Consider the following 17,619-nt stretch of genomic DNA (forward strand, 5'->3'; position numbering starts at 1 on the left):
CCCTGCCTCACACGGTGCTGTGAGCGCTTCCCTAAGCATGGTCTCTCGTGGTTGCCAGTAGACTCACACAGGTGACCTTCCGGTAGATCTGGGCGGCGTTCTGGCACTCGGAGTAGGGGTACTCCGAGGTGGCCATCTCCAGCATGCACATCCCAAAGGCGTAGACATCCACAGACTCGTCATAATGCTCCTCGTACATCTCGGGTGCCATAAACTCAGGGGTGCCTGTACCCAGGAGGAACAGGAGTCAGCGACAGGGTCAGCGGCCACGAGGCCAGGGATCCCCTCCCCAACAGGCCCAGAACCTGCGGTTCTAACAGGACTGCCCTGCAGACAGTTCCCGAAAACTCCCCCAGACCCTCCTGATTCCAGGTGGCAGCAGCACACAGCACAAGGAGCCCCCCCAGCTCCAAGCCTGTTACTCCCCCGGCCCCAGCCTGTGCCCCAAACATGTACGCGGGGGAGCGCACCCTCCTGGCCCCCAGCCCAACCACCTGCAGCAAAGGGCGGTGTGTCAGCACAGAAAGAGCATCAGGGGCCTGCAAGGTGTTCCCAGCACAGGCCGTTCCAAAACGACGCTCCCTTGGAATTTTTCAACGGACGGAGTAAAACAAAGTCCTTGGCTGTTCATGCACAATGACCTCCTCCCCATGGAACAGCGAGGATAGACCCGTGAGGACACATCAGGGGGCTGGGATTCCGGCTGACTTTTCCTTTAGTTATGCTGCTCTGGGTTATTTTTTATTTTTTTTTCCTGTGACAAGCTTCTGCTTTAAAAAATCACAAAATCCTCTTATCAAAACGGGTCCAAACGATGCCTGTCCAGCCGAACACAAGGCAGAGGGGAACGTCAGAACGTCTCTGCCTTCTCCGTCTCCTCCACCTCAACGCTTTCAAAATGTTCCCATTTCTTTAAAAGGCAGCCGCAGAACAGCACAGGCCACGTTCACAAGCACGTGTGGGTCATCAGCCGTGTTCCTGGCTCTCTGGGACACAGAAAGGTCGCACAACGTTGCATCTTTTTCTCGTGCCCCCATGATTTCAATTTAACGCCTATTATATGTTTAATGAAACAAGTCAACATTTTGAGTGAGAAATGGCAAAATCGGGAATCTATCTTGATGTGTGTATAAAGAATTCTAGGAGATTCTGAGGGGTGCCTGGGTGGCTCAGTCGGTCAAGCATCTGCCTTCGGCTCAGGTCATGATCTCAGGGTCCTGGGACTGAGTCCCACATCGGGCTCCCTGCTCAGCGGGGATTCTGCTTCTCCCTCTGAGGCTCCTCCCCACTCATGCTCTCTCTCTCTCAAATAAATAAATAAAATCTTAAAAAAAGAAAGAGAAGAAGAATCCTAGGAGATTCCAAATCAGAAATAATGGGAACAGTGTGGGGAGAGAGCAGGAGTCCAAGGAACCTTGCACTGGGACTAGTTCCAACTTTTGGGGGTTCTGAACCACATGACTGTGCTGACAATGTTTTGCACTTGGCTGTGGGCACCCACCGAGGGAAGCCGGTTGAGCCGCCCCAAGGCCCCACACAGCCCGCCTTTCAGGGGAGCAAGGGAGGTGGGGGTGCAGGGGAGGGGCCAGCTCTGAGCGGGGTGGGGACGCTCACATGTGCTTGGGCCACAGACACACCCTTTTTTCTCTCTCCTCGGTCTGCGGCCACTTAAATCTGAGTGTTAAAAAGAACATGCGTGTGCTCACACAGCCAAACACATGTGTGCCCAGGGTACCTCCCTGGTCCCCTGGCCCCACATTCCCAGTGCTCCCACCACCATGGCCACAAACACCTGCAGGCAGCACCAGCCTAGGACCTGGCCAACAGACACAGGGAGAGCATGGTGACACCATCGGAGGCGGACGGCTCTCGGGAACGAACCCCACAGGGGGCATGTAACCTACAGTTGTGTGTGCACAGGCCATCAAGGAGCTGGGGCCACAGTGCTTGTGACGATGACACCTTCACACCCTATCCGTACCTCCCTTCCCGTCGGCCAAGAGCCCTCAGGCCTGGTGCCACAGGGCCTCCCCAGAGCAGGGAGAGATGTCCTCGGACACCGCAGCCCAACGTCCAACATGGGCCACATCTGAAGTACAAACCCAAACACGGGCACAAAGCCCCCCGAGAGCCGCACCCAGAACCAGGTCCTCAGCAGCAACTGTCCCACAGAGCGGGGAGCCTGATTTACAGGCTTGGGAGACCCCCCACCCGACCAAAAGTCCCCCACTCAGTGGCTGGCCCTTTGCTGCCCAGGGCCCCGGGAGACATGCTAATTGCCTCCCCTTCTCTGCGCGTTTGGAGCTTCTGGGCCTCCCACCCCAGAGCTGGGCCCCTGTGCTAGGCTTGGGGCCAGTGCACCTACTGGAAATGCCAGGCCTTCACATCACCTCATCAAACCACCCAGCATGTGTCTGGTACCCTGATACCCCAGTTCCAAGACGGACTTCCACCAGCCAGAGAAGCCCCAGGGAGCTTCCCCAGGCACCCTAACCCAAGGTCAGACCTACAAATCCTGCTCAGAAACTGCCAGCTGTTTGGAGGTGTGCTTCCTCCAACCAGGACCCCCACCCCACTTCACTGAGAGACAAACCGAGGCCTAGGTTGGCCCCCACCCCAGCACTCAACTTCCCAGAGCTACCAGAGGGCCCTGTCCACAGGGCACCCCAGCGGCCACCCTGCCCCAGATGTCTTATTCCAAATCCACTAACCCCGCCAGAGAAGTTTCCAGATTCCCAGTGGTTCCATCTGCCACAAATAGACCAAGTTCTGTCCCCAAATGTGCATTAAAACCAGGAGCTTGCAAAACCCTGAGATCACCCTCTTGTCCTGCTGTGTTCCCACATAGGGCTTCAAAGGACAGGGGAGCCTCTCCAGGTCCCACCCGACCCCAGCCGATCCCATCAGGATTTCTGGAGCCACGCCCCAGAGCAGTCTGGCCCTGCAGCATGCTGGCGCTCCCCAGACGTTTCAAACCCCAGTAAGGGCCACCCCAAAGCTTTTCCAAGCACTCCCTCTGCAAGGCCCTGAAGTGGCCCCAGCCAGCGCCCACCATGTGCAGGGACCCCAGCGCAGCCCCGGTCCCTGCGTAGCAGCTGTGAACAGGGCCACACCCACCAAGGCCACGGGGACTTCTCAGAGGAGGACAAGAAACACAGAAAGAAAAGCCTAGCAAACCGGCACCCATACCAAATCCCTCAGCCCCAGGGCCCCAAGCTGGCTCTGGGCCCCACAACCCCCAGGGACTCGCGGCAGGGGGGCCTCGGGGCCCGGGGCACCAGACTCCTTGCCCATTCCACCTCACTGGACACCAACCCTGAGTTCCTCTGTCATCAAGGCCTCCTTCCCACCGAGTGTCCGCAGCCTGCAGACCCCAGCAGCCTCAGCCCCAGACCCACACCCCCAGGCAGCGCCCCGGGCCACGGCTTACCGATCACACTCTTGGCGAAGGACGCCCTCTTGAGCGTGGCCAGGCCCAAGTCGCCGATCTTCACGGAGCCGGTGGGCCCCGTGATGAAGATGTTGTCGCACTTGAGGTCCCGGTGGATGATGGGGGGCGTCCTGGTGTGCAGGAACAGCAGCCCCTTCAGGATCTGCCGGCACCAGCTACGGAGCACCTTAGGCTTCATCACCTTGAACCGCTTCAGATACCTGCGGGGGGGCGAGGGCGCTCCTGAGACCGGCCCTGGCCCGACGGAAAGCCCTGCGTCCCCGGGGTCCGGCCAGCGGGTGGGGGCGTGCTCACGTCTTCAGCGTCCCCGAGGTCATCAGCTCGGTCACCAGCACGATGCACCTCTTCCCCCTGGCGCTGGACTCCCAGAAGTCATAGAAGCGCACGATGTTGGGGTGCTGCAGGCCCTTGAGCATCTCAGCCTCCTCTTTGAACCGCTGCCTCTCCAGCTTGGTGAGCTTCCGGTCCTGGAGAGACACATGGGCCAAGGGTCAGCCGCTGCCGCTGTGGACGCTCTTCCCGTAGTGGGGGGGCCGGGCGGGAGCCCACCAACCACCCCTGCGGCTCTACAGGTGAGGATGCGGTGGAGGGAGGGGAGCAGGCATCCAGCAGTCACTCTGCCGCGGCCTCCCACCCTCGACCCCGCATGAACACCTGCACCAGGACCTCAACAGAAAGATCTCTGGCAGCCAGAGACAGCTCGAAAACCCACAAAGCAGCACGCACACGGCCCCTCCCAGAAAGCATCTCCACGGCCTCGCATCCTCCACACCCATTCTGATGCTGCCACAAGAGAGACATCAGTCCAATTCCAACTCACACGCAACTTCGAGGACATGTTCTCGACCAGAGTGGATGTGAACCAGAAAACCAGGGAACCCGATGACAGACCAGGGTCCCTCCCAGGCCCAGCAGTGTCGCAGGGCACGGCAGACACACCTCCCGGGTCTGCAGCTAAGCCTGACCGTAAGTTCACTCGGGACACAGCAACACCACCACCTGGGTGCTGGGAGTCCCTGCGCAGTGCCACCCACGTGGGGCTCCAGCCACAGCCCGCGAGAAAGACCACCAACACCCTCACCACGTTCGACCCCCATTGCCAGCACTCCCCCGCCCCCATCTGCCACCACCCAGCCCTGCCTGTCCGGCCGCAGCCAGCAGCATGGAGTGGTCCTCCCAGACACCCTCCAGTGGGCTCTTACCACACAGTACTCAGAACAAACCCATGAGCTCTGTGGTTTCCAGCCGCGTCCCACAGGGAACAACACCTCTGCGGGCTCCAGGATGGCCATCTCCCCTCACCTGCGCCCCGCACCAGCCCTGTCCCCACAAACCCTTATCAGCCTCTTGCTGCACAAGAGGGGCCTGGCCGAGCAAGGAGATACCAGGAGAACCACAGCACAGCTGACCCCAGGAAAACACAGAATTCGGGGCCAGAGGCAACTTCAAAAAAATCTAGTTCATGTGCTCACGGGGATGGAGGAGGCTGACACACATTAGCTAAGAGCAAGATTCTACCTAAAAAGGAACAATCAAAGGGGCGCCTGGGTGGTTCGGTCATTAAGCGTCTGCCTTCGGCTCAGGTCACGATCCTAGCGTCCTGGGATGGAGCCCCGTATCGGGCTCCCTGCTCCGCGGGAAGCCTGCTTCTCCCGCTCCCACTCCCCCTGCTTGTGTTTCCTCTCTCACAGTCTGTCAAAAAATTAAATAAAATCTTAAAAAAAAAAAATCAAGAAAGTGCTCTTGCAAATTAAGGCTCCAGTTTTAAAGTTAGTCTATAATCGAGTGAAACACTAGGTACAAAACACTAGGTACAAAAACACCAACATTTAATCCAGTCACCGACATGGAAACATGCTCCACTCAGCAAAAATTATGGTTTATTTAAGAAGAGTCAAGCCACAGACTGGAAAAACTATTCTCAATAATGTATCTGACAAGGGACTCCATCCAGAACACAGAACTCCTACAATCCCATTTAAAAAAAAAAAAAAAAGAGGCGTGAACAGGTCAGATGAAGACACGGCCAACAAGCGGGTAACAAGGTGCTGGCCATCCTCAGTCACCAGGAAAATGCCAGTTCCAGCCCGGAGCGTCCCCTGATGCCCACCGGCAGGTCAAAGTAAGAGGAGGCTGGTTCCACACGCTGGGTGGCCGGGAGCAGCCGGGGCCTCGGACACACAGCCACTGGACGTGCAAGGGAGTGCGAGTGGGGTCCACCCCTGCTCCAGTCCCAACCTCTGCCCTCCGGGAACCCCTGCCGTCGGACGGCACAGGGGTTCAGAGCAGCATGGCCCAGAACAGCACCAAACACCAGGAAAAGCAGAGTGGGCAGGCGGCCGGGGCGGAGGTGCAGGTGCTGGGAGTGCGTCCTCCAAATGCCCACCCTGCCGTGACTTCCACACCAGCCAAACGACATGGAACCACACAGCCCACGACGTCTTCTCTCCCGCATGACAACCAAGGCTTCCTTCTGGGCACCCCCAGTCCAGCTGTCACCACAAGCGTGCCCTCAAATTCCAGCACAACCCAGGGGAAGGGGGCCCGGGCAAAGCTATGGGCAGGGCCCAGCCGCGTGGGGGAGAGGAGAGGGGAGGGGACGGGTGCGGGGCACTCCCCACCCCCACAAACTCAGAACATTTCATGTGCAGTTCCTGCATCCCTCGGCAGAAGGGAAAGACTTCCCTGGACTCGCAGAGAAGAAGTCTGTGTTCTAAACGACGTAACTAACAAGCCCCAAGCCCAGAGAGGGAGAGGAGGGCAGCCCTCGGATGCCAAAGGCTCAGCGGGAATGTGGTCGGACTTCCAGGATGGTGCCTCTGGGGACCGGGCTGGGGGCTGGGCCTGGACGTGGGAGGCCGGAGGGAGCAGGCCGCATTTACATCCTAAGCCACCTAGCTATTTTTAACTGCGTGACACACTGCTTGGTAATTTAAAAGGTCAGCTGGCATGTCCTCAGGGTGCTGCCCAGTGCCCCTCACAGAGCTGGCCCCGGTCCTGGTCACTGTGTGCTGAGGGCCAGTCAGCCCTATCAGACCAGCAACTCCACGGCGGGAGAGCCACTGTTTGTGGGATCAAGTCCTAACCGAGGCACTGGGAGGCCTCGCGTTCACGGACCAGGGCAGGAGGGAAGCCCCCAGTCCTGCGGGCGTCAGGCTGTTCCTGCACGGGGTGGGGGGGTCCAGTTCCCCCGACTAGACACGGAGGAGAGGTCGCTCACACCAGCTTCCCACCCACCAGTGGGAGTAGCGGGAGCCAGTCAGCTAAAGGAGGAACCTTCTGGGGAGATGCTGTCTCCTCTCCCGCAGGACAAGGGCTGCGCTGGTCGGGGACGGCCACCTCTGAGCAGGGCAGGCAGCCAGGCAGTCGCAGCCCGGGTCTGACCAGCCTCTTCCACACAGCCCGGGGGTCAGCAGCTCTGCCCACACAGAGGCGACAGGGGACGTCCCCTGCCTCTGGGGCTTCTGCAGTCCTCTCCTCAGCCAGGCAAAGCCCAACCAGGCCTATGAGGAGCAGAGCTGCCCGGTGACCCCGCACTCAGGCAGGCGAAGGTGAAGGCGGGATCCACACACAGGACAGAGAGGGGACGTGGGCAGCCAGAAGACGGTGCCCAGAATCAGCAAGGCCAGAGACCTGGGGCCACTAACCGGCATGTGCCTCTCTCCAGCCCACCTGGTTATAAATCAAAACAAAAGAAAGCCTCGAGGGCCGCTGCTGAGAGCTGCCCCGTGTTAGGGCACTGGCCCAGCGTGGGGCTCCAGGGATGCTGACCCAGGAGGAGGGTCTCTGTAATCCCTAGCCCCCCTCTGCGAGGGCCTCTCCCAGGCCTGGAGGCCGTGTGGCAGGCTCCGCGTCTGGGCTGCTGTGTTCCCCAGCAGAGGCAGGGAGGTGGTGAGGGGTCTGGGGCGCCCCTGGGGTGGTGACCGCATGGAGAGGGCACCGGCGTCCGCCTCACTCAGTCACCAGATGGTCACTGAGGCTATGGGTGCGCAGGAAGGACGGGTGTGGGGGGGCATGTACATATAGTTACACTGTCTGAAAACCAGGGTGAAGGGACAGGTCCCCAAGGCCAGGGGAAACTCAGTCAGGTGAGTAGATAGCCGCAGCCACGCAGGCCCCGTGGTTTCCGTCGGCACAGGGTCAGAGGCCACCCAGACCGCAGGGACCACAGGCAGACGCTGGGCCCTGCCCAGTGGGGAGCGCAGCTCAGTGGGGCTGTCCTGACCCTCCCGGAGCTGAGCTCCGCCCCCCACCGCACACACTCTTCCTGCTGTGACCTGCTCCTTCTCATGCTGGCAGAGGTTTTAAAAATAAACTCACTTTTCTAAACACAAGAACCCTCCTCAACCTCAGCCTAAACAACGAAGTCTGTAGGTTTCTCCCAGTTCCCGATTACAATAAAGGCATCGCTGTTAACACGAACACCCCCGCCCCTGCCCCCATGGGCAGACACGCAGACACAGCAGGAGGGGTTCCTGTGCCGGGTCACCTCTCTCGAGGGCCCCAAGCCTCAAGGATGCGTCCTTATGCAGCTCGGATAAGGGCCCCCGTCCCACCCTGATGGGCAGTGCCACCAGCTGGCCAGGTGCTCCCTACTCCCCAGAGGCTAGGAAAACGGGGGTGCCCTCAGAGCGGGCAGAGACCCAAACTGTCCCCACAAGTTTAGGGAGCATAAAGGCCATCCCTGCCAGCATTTTGGGAACATTCTGAAACAGCTCCATGGCCCTTTTGCAAACACGTGGATAAAAGTGCCTTTAGCGGAGGCGTGCGTTGGCGCTCCCACCCCCACAGAGCAAAGGTACGGCAGCGCTCCCGAGTCTTCCTGATGACCCGCCCTCACATCGCCTCCCTAAAATGATGCAGCCCCGAATTTCGGGTTCTTCATTTCCCATGGTCGTGGGCTCTGAGGGCCATACTTCTAGACTGAGTTACCATACAGGACACGGCGCCCAGCTGGCCACACGGACAGACAGCAGGGGGAACTGAACCTCCGACAAGCCAAGAGAGCCCTGCCCCGTCACCAGCCATCAGCAGAGGGGAACCCTAACTGGCTAGATGGAGGCCGTGGCCTCGGGCTCAGGTCAGTGGGCAAACGGGGCGTGGAGCCACTTATAGCCACGTCAAAGGGCAGTCCTGCCGGGCCAGCTGGCAGCCCTAGGACAGCCTCCGCCAGTTCCACGGACACACCGTGGGCTGTGTCACCCTGCCCACAGTGGCCCCACCCCGGATCCTCACTGGGGCCTAGTGTGACTTCTCCCCTGGGCCGGACTGGCCCTGAGTGGTCCACCCCTGCCCACCGTCAGGCAACCCCTCCCTCTGCCCGAGGGGACAGTCAGCCTTAGACAGAGGTAACCTGAGGCCCAGCAGCAGCCAGGACCTGCACTGACCACATCGCATGTCTGGTTTTTAGGAAGGGTCAGCCCCACCCTGGGCTGCCTCCCCGCAGGGCCACCTCATGACGGATGTGGACACACCATGGTCACAATCAGCCGAGATGAACACCCCCACCAAGGACATATCTGCAGGGATTGGGGGGGGGGGCAGGACACTTGATACTACTACACCTCAAGGCCTGCTGGGCCAGAGCCCATCCCCCTGCACAAGGTCCACGGGCTGCAGGACACCAGAGTAGCAGTGAAGCGTAAGGTCATTGCAACAACCTGCTGAAAGTTGTGGACCCTCCCCAGAAAGCAGACCCTCTACCTGGCACACCTCCAACCCCAGGAACCCACAGAACCGCAGCTCTGGCTACTCAGGCGTGGGTGGGGGGCCTGACACCGCCCAGTGCAGAAGGCAGCGTCTGGCCACACCCTCTAAAGCCATCCCTAGAAAGAAGCGGGTAGGACCTCGCTCCTCTTTCTAGCCTGAGCGATTCCTCCAACAGACCTAAGATGGCCACAGAGGTCAGGAAGCAGGGGCTTTAGCCACCAACGGCCTCAGGCCAGTGTCTGCTCAGTGGACATGCTCCCAAGCCTGAACATCTACAGCGTCCCTCCAGGCTGGGTGCTGCCCCAGGGGGCAGGGCAGGAGGTGGGTGTCCCTCCAGGCTGGGCAGTGCCCAGGGGGTGGGGTGTCCCTCCAGGCTGGGCAGTGCCCAGGGGGTGGGGTAGGGGGTGGGGTGTCCCTCCAGGCTGGGTAGTGCCCCAGGGCGGGACAGGGGGTGGGGGTGTCCCTCCAGGCTGGGCAGTGCCCCAGGGGGCAGGGCAGGGGGTGGGGGGCACCCTGCCAGACAGACCCAGTGTGTGTGATCCACAGAGGCTGAGGGAAGTCTGGGGTGAGGAAAGGCCCCACAGGTGTGCACAGACTCCTTGGTTCCTCCCAAGTTGACAGCAAGAGGCTTAGTGCCAGAATCAAGACAAGACAGTAGGTGATCACTACACACACACCTGAAATGAGTCACCAGCTCTGGGTGTGACTCCAATGGAGAGACAGGAGTCCCCACATTCAGCCCAGGACAACAGCCATAAGCCATATGTGGCTGTGAGGGCTTGACGAGCAGCTCATCGAAACACAGAGGTCATCTAAGTGTAAGATACCTATACACCAGCTTTCTAAGACACAGTCATTTTTTTATAATTATTTAAACCTCATTAATATTCTTATATTTTCCATGAAAAAAAGTATTTTGGATGTACTGAACAAAAGAAAAACGTTATTAAGGTAATTCCACCTGCTTGTTTTACACATTCAATGTGCCCATTACTGCACGCATTACACATGTAGCTCACATTCCATCCCTAGAGGACGGCACTGACCTCCTGTATGCACCAGGCTGCAGACCAGGAGCCGAGCCACGGGGCAGAGCATCCGAAGTCTGACAGGCAAGACTCCAGCTTTCAGTCTTTCTCCAGAGGCTCAGAAGCTAGGGGAATGGATAGAACAGAACAGAGCACTGCTCATGAAGGCTGTGCTCAATTCCAGACAGGATTAACATGACCTGCCCCTATTTATTGCAGTATCCCCTGGGAACAAAAGTAAATCTTCTTTAGAGGAAAGCAAAATTGCCCACAATTTCAAATATCTCCATAAGCTCTAAATACACCAGTCAAAAATGGCCAGGCCAACTAGGAGCTGAGACCAAATGACAGAAAATCAACAGGGGAAAAAAAACCAAACAATAGCAACAAACCCCCAAAGGATCCAAATATTGTAGGTATCAGACAGACATTAACACTTCTGTGATTAGTAGAGTCAAGAAGACAGATAGCCGAGAGAGAGAGAGAGAGAGAGAGAGAGAGAAATCAAGAAACAGACTCTTAATTATAGAAAACAGACTGCTGGTACCAGAGGGGAGTTGGGTGGGGGGTGGGGGGTGGGGAAAACAGGTGATGGATGAAGGATGGCACTTGCTGTGATGAGCAATGGATGTTGTATGGAAGCATGGAATCACTATATTGTACACCTGAAATTAATATAACACTGTATGTTAACTGGAATTATGATAACATTAAAAACCATAAAAAATTAAAATTTGGTAAAGAAGGAAGATAGATAACCAAAATTCACCAGAACTAAAATCCATGAAATAAGAACCAAAAGAAAGCTAGAACTAAGAAATTAAATAGGGAACCCAATATATAAGCTTAGCAGCAAAAAGACACAGCTGAAGATGGGATCAGCAAACTGGAAGATAAGACCATAGAACATAAGTAGACTGGAACATGGAAGCACAAACATGTGGAAAATACAGGAAAGAGGATAGAAAACTCATAGAACACAGCGAAGAGTTCCAACCTACAGGTAAACAGGATTCCAGGAGAAGAGGGCATAAAGATGAGACAGAAGCAACATGCATAAAACAACACTCCAAAGTTTTCCAAAATTGAAGCAAGACCTCCAGACATACATTCAAGCAGTTCTATACGCCACAAGCAAATTAAATACAAAAAACAAACCACACTAGGTACATTACAGCAAAATAAAAATAAAAATCAGGGGCGCCTGGGTGGCTCAGTTGGTTAAGCAACTGCCTTCGGCTCAGGTCATGATCCGGAGTCCTGGGATCGAGTCCCACATCAGGCTCTCAGCTCCATGAAGAGTCTGTTTCTCCCTCTGACCTCCCCTCTCATGCTGTCTCACTCTCTCTCTCAAATAAATAAAATCTTTTAAAAAATAAATAAATGAATGAATAAATAAATAAATAAAAATCAAACACACAAAGGAAATCTTAGAAGCAACATTACAAAAGGCAGGCAGGAGGCACGGGTGGGTAGACCGAATTGAGTGTTCTAAGACCCTTACATGCCCAGGGTGTGGAAGATGTCAAGGATGTGTCATTATCTCGGGCGGAACCAATAAAACTTACAGGGAAATGCACGACAAACTTCCTGAAGGCAAATTCACAGCCCTAATAATGGTACGTCCAGCTACAGGATGGATTCGTCACGCCACACCTCAGCTGCTCCATGTCCCACTGTGTACATACACAAGGATGCAGTGAAATAATGACCAAAACTTACAAATTCCCAGGGACATCAAGTAAAATAAAATGGCAGGTGAAATAAGCTTTTGGCCACCATCCTACTGTGCACCATCCTCCATCCTGCCCCCCTTGGCCATCTACCCTACAGCCCAGGTGTCCTGGGTATGGCCACAAAGAAGCACAACCATCCCATCACTCTGATGACTTTTGGGAAGATAACACGTGTCCCTCGGGAAGATAACACGTGTCCCTCCCAAAATCAAAATGGAATTCCAAATCCAACAGGGAGCCAGTGCTCAGTGGGCTCCCCTCCTGCAGTGGGCTCACTCCCCAGGTAATGGTCAAGCCACATCCCCAGTCACCTGGGTGCCACACCTGGCACCCCAGGGGACTCTCTGCTCCCACCTTCAACAGGTGGGAACAACCCTGATGGCCAGTTGTAAAAACTGGAGGTCTGACACCCTGATCAGAGGTCAGGAAGTCCCTCCTTGATGCTCACACCCTGGCGGGTGGGAGATGCCACTTCAGGCAAACATTTCCTAACAGCCCTGGCCAGGCCCAGAAAGGTATCCTTGGGCAAGACTTCTGCCCTCAAGTCTCCACCCTGATGCTGTCCAGTTCAGAGAGAGCAGAGCGGCTCCCCATCAGCAGGTCGGCCGCAGCTGCAGCCCCAGCCAACCGCTCCTGCTGCTTCCAGTTCCTTGGCTATAGGATGCTATGGGGGCCTGAGTGCTGAGTCCTGGAGGTCAGTGTTAGGAGGGCCTGGCTGAAACGGCACAGCCAGGGATAAGCAGGCCTCTGTCCAGCAGACTGATGAGGGTAGGGACAGCCTCTCTGGACACAGCCCTGCTGGGGGACACCCTCTCGCACCGCGACCCCACCACACACCAACGGGATCACTATGCTACCTATGGCCAACCTCCTCATTTCCCGGGCTGCCTTTGCCAAAACCCAGAGCAGTCCAGGAAGAAAGGGGATGAAATCCCTCCATCTTGTAGCTGGTCCAGGGCCCGGGCAGTGCCACTGCTGACACGCAGAGCAAGCAGAAGAGCAAGGAAGCGAGTGAGCCAACGCTGGAGAAGTGCCTCCATCCCCCCACCTCGGCATCCCAGAGCAGAGGGGCCCTGCCCAAGAGTAGGGCCTGCCTCCCCACCCTCCCTGTGGGGCTGCCCAGGGCTGTGGCCCTGAGACCCGACCCGTGTGATCCTGGGACCGTGGTGGTGCCTGGGATCGTGGTGGTGCCGCAACAGACAGCCAACCAATCTCAGAGCAGAGTGCACATGCTCCAGGCTGGGAGACTTGCAGGGACCCAGGGTTCGGGCACACACAGTGGGGTGAGTTCCCGAAGCTCACCCTCCCGCTCACCATCCGCAGGGCAGCTCTGCACAAAGCACGGTTCGCTCACGGGCCAACCACAGCAGATGCCCCACCATGCCCAGCACTCCCAGTCCCCAGCACAGGCCCTAGCAGCCTATGGCCCTGGCCTCCCCAGCCCCAGCCCACCTTGCTCACCCCTGAGCCTCCCACACACCCCATGGCCATCCCCAGATGCACAGGCAGTGGCATCAAAGCCTAGAAGTGGTGGTGCTTATTAACGAGGAAAGGTGGGGATGCCACTCCCTGAGAGCCAGTCAGCCACGCCCCACAGGGCCTGCCCATCTGACTCGCAGATCAAGGCCCCACTCCCCCGACGTGGCATAGCCCCCTCCCTGCACTGGCATTGAGAAAAGTGCCAGCCTCGCTCATCAGCGTCCTTGAATGTCCTTTGTCCATGTGGACACAGGTAGGGCCCCTGTGCCGTGGGCACCCGAGACTCCCCAGGTTGGGGCCGGGGCTCAGGCTGCATGTGACCTGTACCAACAGGCCACTGGCTTCCTTCCTGAGGCTGCGCTGTGCTCACGGCCTCCTGTTCTGGGGTCACCGTCATCGCGGTATGTGGCGTGCATCCCGGGTCCGAGAAGAAGCCCGGGGGAGGCGTCCTGCATCAGGCCCTGGGCAGTGGCAGCCCCAGAGCTCCCACCATGCTCCCCTAACCAGAGAGGCAGTGCCCACCCAAAGCTACACAGCCCAAAGCTGGTTTTGTTCCCTCGGTCAGGCACAGCTCTCTCCCCGCTGAGCTGTGCCTCCCCAAAAATGCCACAATCCACAGATCCCGGCGCCTCTGAGCACCCGACTACAGGGGTGTGGAGGTCGGTGCACACACAGGACACAGGCACAGCAGGCCGCCCGTGACAGCACCGGTGCTCTTTCTCCACAAAAACCCATTTCCTCTACTGCTTTCGAACCGTGGCTCGGGAGGCTGCAAAGACGGCGTTACAAGAGCCCCACGTGCCCGGAAGGCTGCAGCACTCAGCAGGGAGTCTCACCCTCGGCCCCCGCAGGGAAGTCGTCCAAAACCTCGATGCCTGGGCGTGTGGCCGCAGTTCTTCACTGCGTGGCTATTTATAGCCTAAGAACTAGCCAGAGGGATGGAGAAGCCGAAGCCGGAGAAGCCAAAGCCGGTGGCAGACCGTGGGGAGCGGGGAGTGGGAAGCGGGGAGCCGGGAGGGGCTGCAGGTGAAAAGCACCAGGCTGGGCCAGGCTGGGATTTAACAAAACTCCCACGTGCAGACCAAAGGATGAATGAGAAGGGCCGCCTTCAGGAGGCAAGCGTGGGAGCTCCGCTTCCTCTTCCCCGAGTCCTGATTCTCTGGGATCCGGGGAGCTTCACGATGATGCTAGGCGGCCACATCCCCGTGCTGGGCTACTTTCCTCCCCGAGGGGAGGGCACCCTGGTGCAGACCTCCCCAAGCGCCCCCTCCCGTGTCTGTTTCCTAGATGGCTTCAGAGCTGGCCTCCCCGGAGCACAATTCCTAATTCTGTAAAACCCACAAGCCCTGAACGCCTCTTCCTGTGGGATTGGTTCTGGCTCAAGGACACACGTGGATAGCACCTACTGTGTGCCGAGTGGCAGCAGACAGAGCCCTGTGGGGTGGCAGCCAAGGTCCCATCCACCCTCCAGCCTACACTTGGGTGTTCAAGCAAGACTGAGCGTCTGGGAAGAAGACTAACCTACGAGGCGCGGCCAATGATAATGAGACTGAGGAGGCTGGATGGTGGCTCTCCTCCTGGCCCGTTTGGGGTTTCCATGATGACAAGGCAAAAATAACCCTACTGGGCCTCAGTAAGCTTCCAGCTCCGCCGGCCTTGCCTCTGATCTGGATACCCCAGGCCTGGCCCCAGGGCCCCTGCAAGCTGCCCTCACCCCCACTGGGCAGATGAAGAGACGGACGGTCAGGGAGTGGCTCGGCATACCCAGCAGCCCGCCCCCACCGTGCATTCCCCAAGGAAGCCTGGGAGAGGGCATCTCGAGCTTCTGAGGGCGGGCGGCTGCACGACCCGCTGGGCCTGCTCCCTAGGGCCTCCCCTCCCTGAGGACACCAAGGCCACCAGGGCCCATCCTCAGCACTCCTCAAGCACAGACCCCCCTCCCCAGGCCTGCCACCCCCATCCTCCTGGTGTCCTGGTCAAGGACACAGGGGAATCCACCACACCCACGTAGGCAGGGGCTAGGCAGGCAGGCCAACACCCCAGAGTCTCCTGGATGTCCCGCTGGCAGTGCCTCAGCGAGGGGTGCCAAATGCAGAGGTCACCTGTGCTCCCGGCCACCAGGACCAGGGTGAGTGGGGGCAGCCCTGACCCCCCCAAGAAACAAGAGGGACCATGTGATAAGGAAGACACAGACTCCAGACATCATGCCATTCATGTGGGCCTGGCAGGGGCAGGAAGACGGCTCAGAAGTTAACACCAGGACAACCCTGGTGGCCTCAGTGGCCTTATCTGTACAAAGGGCCCTGGACAAAGCGTGGGAACTCACCACGTGAGGTCCCCAAAGGGTCTGCACTGTGGCTCGTGCCAAAAAGCAAGCCAGAGCTCCCAGTGATCTCTTCTTACGGCCACGAGCTCAGCCCTGAGGCTGACTAGCACCGCGAGCTCCAGGCTCCTCTACAGTCACCTCCCAGAGACCCCGCCTAGCCCGTGCACCCATAGATGTGCTGTCCCAGACCCTGTCTACACAGCCACGGGCAGCCCTCAGACCTCCCTGAACACGGCCCCAGCTCTGTCTGTGCGGCGCTCACTCAAAGAGTAAAAGTCAACACCAAAGATAAAATAAAATCTCTCCGCAGTGCCAAAAATACCTCCCCGCGGGATGAGGGAGCAGGCGCCGGGTTCCACAGCAGCAACTGTTGCTATGGATACAGGGCTCAGCTGGGGGGGGGGGGACAGGGATGACAAGGGGACAGAAATGGGGAGGGAGGCAGAGATGGGGGAGGGGAGAGAAATGGGGAGGGGAGAGGGATGGGGATGGGGAGAGGACAGAGATGGGGAGGGGACAGAGGTGGGGGCAGGAGGACAGAGATGACAAAGGGACAGAGATGGGGGAGACGGGATAGGGGGACAGAGATGGGGAAAGAGAGATGTAGGAGAGGGGACAGAGATGGGGGAGGAGAGAGAGATGGGGAGGGGGGACAGAGATGGAGGGAGAGAGAGATGGTGAGGGAGGCAGAGATGGGGGAGGGGACAGGAATGGGGGAGGGAGAGAGATGGGGAGGAGAAAGAGATGTGGGAGAGGGGACAGGGATGGGAAGGAAGGCAGAGCTGGGGGAAGGGGGAGAGAGAGAGAGGAGGGGGACAGAGATGGGGGCAGGAGAGAGGCTGGTCAGTGGTGAGGAGGAAGGTACCAGCAGAGGGCCAGGCAGCCCTGGCCCTCAGGCCTGGCCGTGGAAAGCTGTCTGCAATCCAGACTTCGGGGAGTGAACCAGAAGTATGGTCCGTGCTGAACCAAAAGTAGTATTTGCCCCAGAAAGCAAGGCAGTAAAGAGATCTTCCACAAGCACGCGTGCCTACCTGACCTGAACACAACAGGTCCCCCAGACAGCCTTGATTTCTAACACCGGCTGCCGACCCCCTCCAGCATGCGTGTGGCTCTGTGACAGGCGGACAGAAGCACGAGCAACCCCCCGCTCCCAGCCAAGCCTGGGGCAGGAGCCTCGGGGCTCAGAGGCTGAGTTGTCCCAGAGCCCCCCGGGCGACAGGCTGGGGCCGCTACTGTCCAGAGGTTCCGCCCCGCGGCACTTGGGCTCCTGTGCAGGCTCTCCAGAGGCCTCTCCGCCCCACAAAAGCTGCCGGGCCCCAGGCCTTTCTTCATCACCAGGGGCCCCCGTCCCCAGGAGGGATGAGCCAGGAGGCTGCCCGCCGGGACGGGTTCCCAGAGAGGGACTGCGGCTACCCGCTGCCCCGACGGCTCTCGGCACCTCACACCCAGCGGTCACTTTGCCCCTACACCATGTTCATACTACCATACCAACCAGGCCAGGGGGCAAGACGCCCCTCCGCTCCCGCATGTAGGCCACCTACCCTGGGAGGCACCGCCCCCAGACCCCAGCCCCGCTCTGCTCACAGCGAGCCCCACCCACAGCCCCCTGTTGTCCTCCCAGGGTGGCCTCCGCAGGCCCTGGGCGCACGCGGTCCACCCGGAGGCAGGATGTCTTCCTGTCACCGCCTCAGGGAACAAGTGCTACAGCCCCACCAGCACACCGAGTCTCGTCAGTTCTGGGCCCAGAAGCAAGGAGGAAGCCTCCCAGCCAAGTCAAGGAGCTACACACACAGGGCCACTTCCTGCCGGGCGCCTCGGAGAATCCATGCCTTGTCCACATTCTAGAGGCCACCACGTCCTCCTGTCGGAAGGACCCAGGGGGTGACACCA

General features: G+C 58.6%; 1 protein-coding gene across 1 annotated transcript in view; it reads right to left on the reverse strand.

Annotated features, from left to right (window-relative positions):
• The window catches only part of WNK2 (WNK lysine deficient protein kinase 2), a gene marked incomplete at its 5' end in the record, with an annotated part of 117,247 nt that overhangs the window by 82,184 nt on the left and 17,444 nt on the right, over nt 1-17,619 (reverse strand). The window contains 3 exons of the mRNA XM_080820797.1: nt 68-225; nt 3,431-3,651; nt 3,746-3,918. Coding sequence (XP_080676923.1) covers nt 68-225; nt 3,431-3,651; nt 3,746-3,918 — 552 coding nt within the window. The remainder of the gene's footprint in view (nt 1-67; nt 226-3,430; nt 3,652-3,745; nt 3,919-17,619) is intronic.

This window comes from Martes martes, assembly GCF_963455335.1.
Source record: "Martes martes genome assembly, chromosome: 12".
Classification (NCBI taxonomy): domain Eukaryota; kingdom Metazoa; phylum Chordata; class Mammalia; order Carnivora; family Mustelidae; genus Martes; species Martes martes.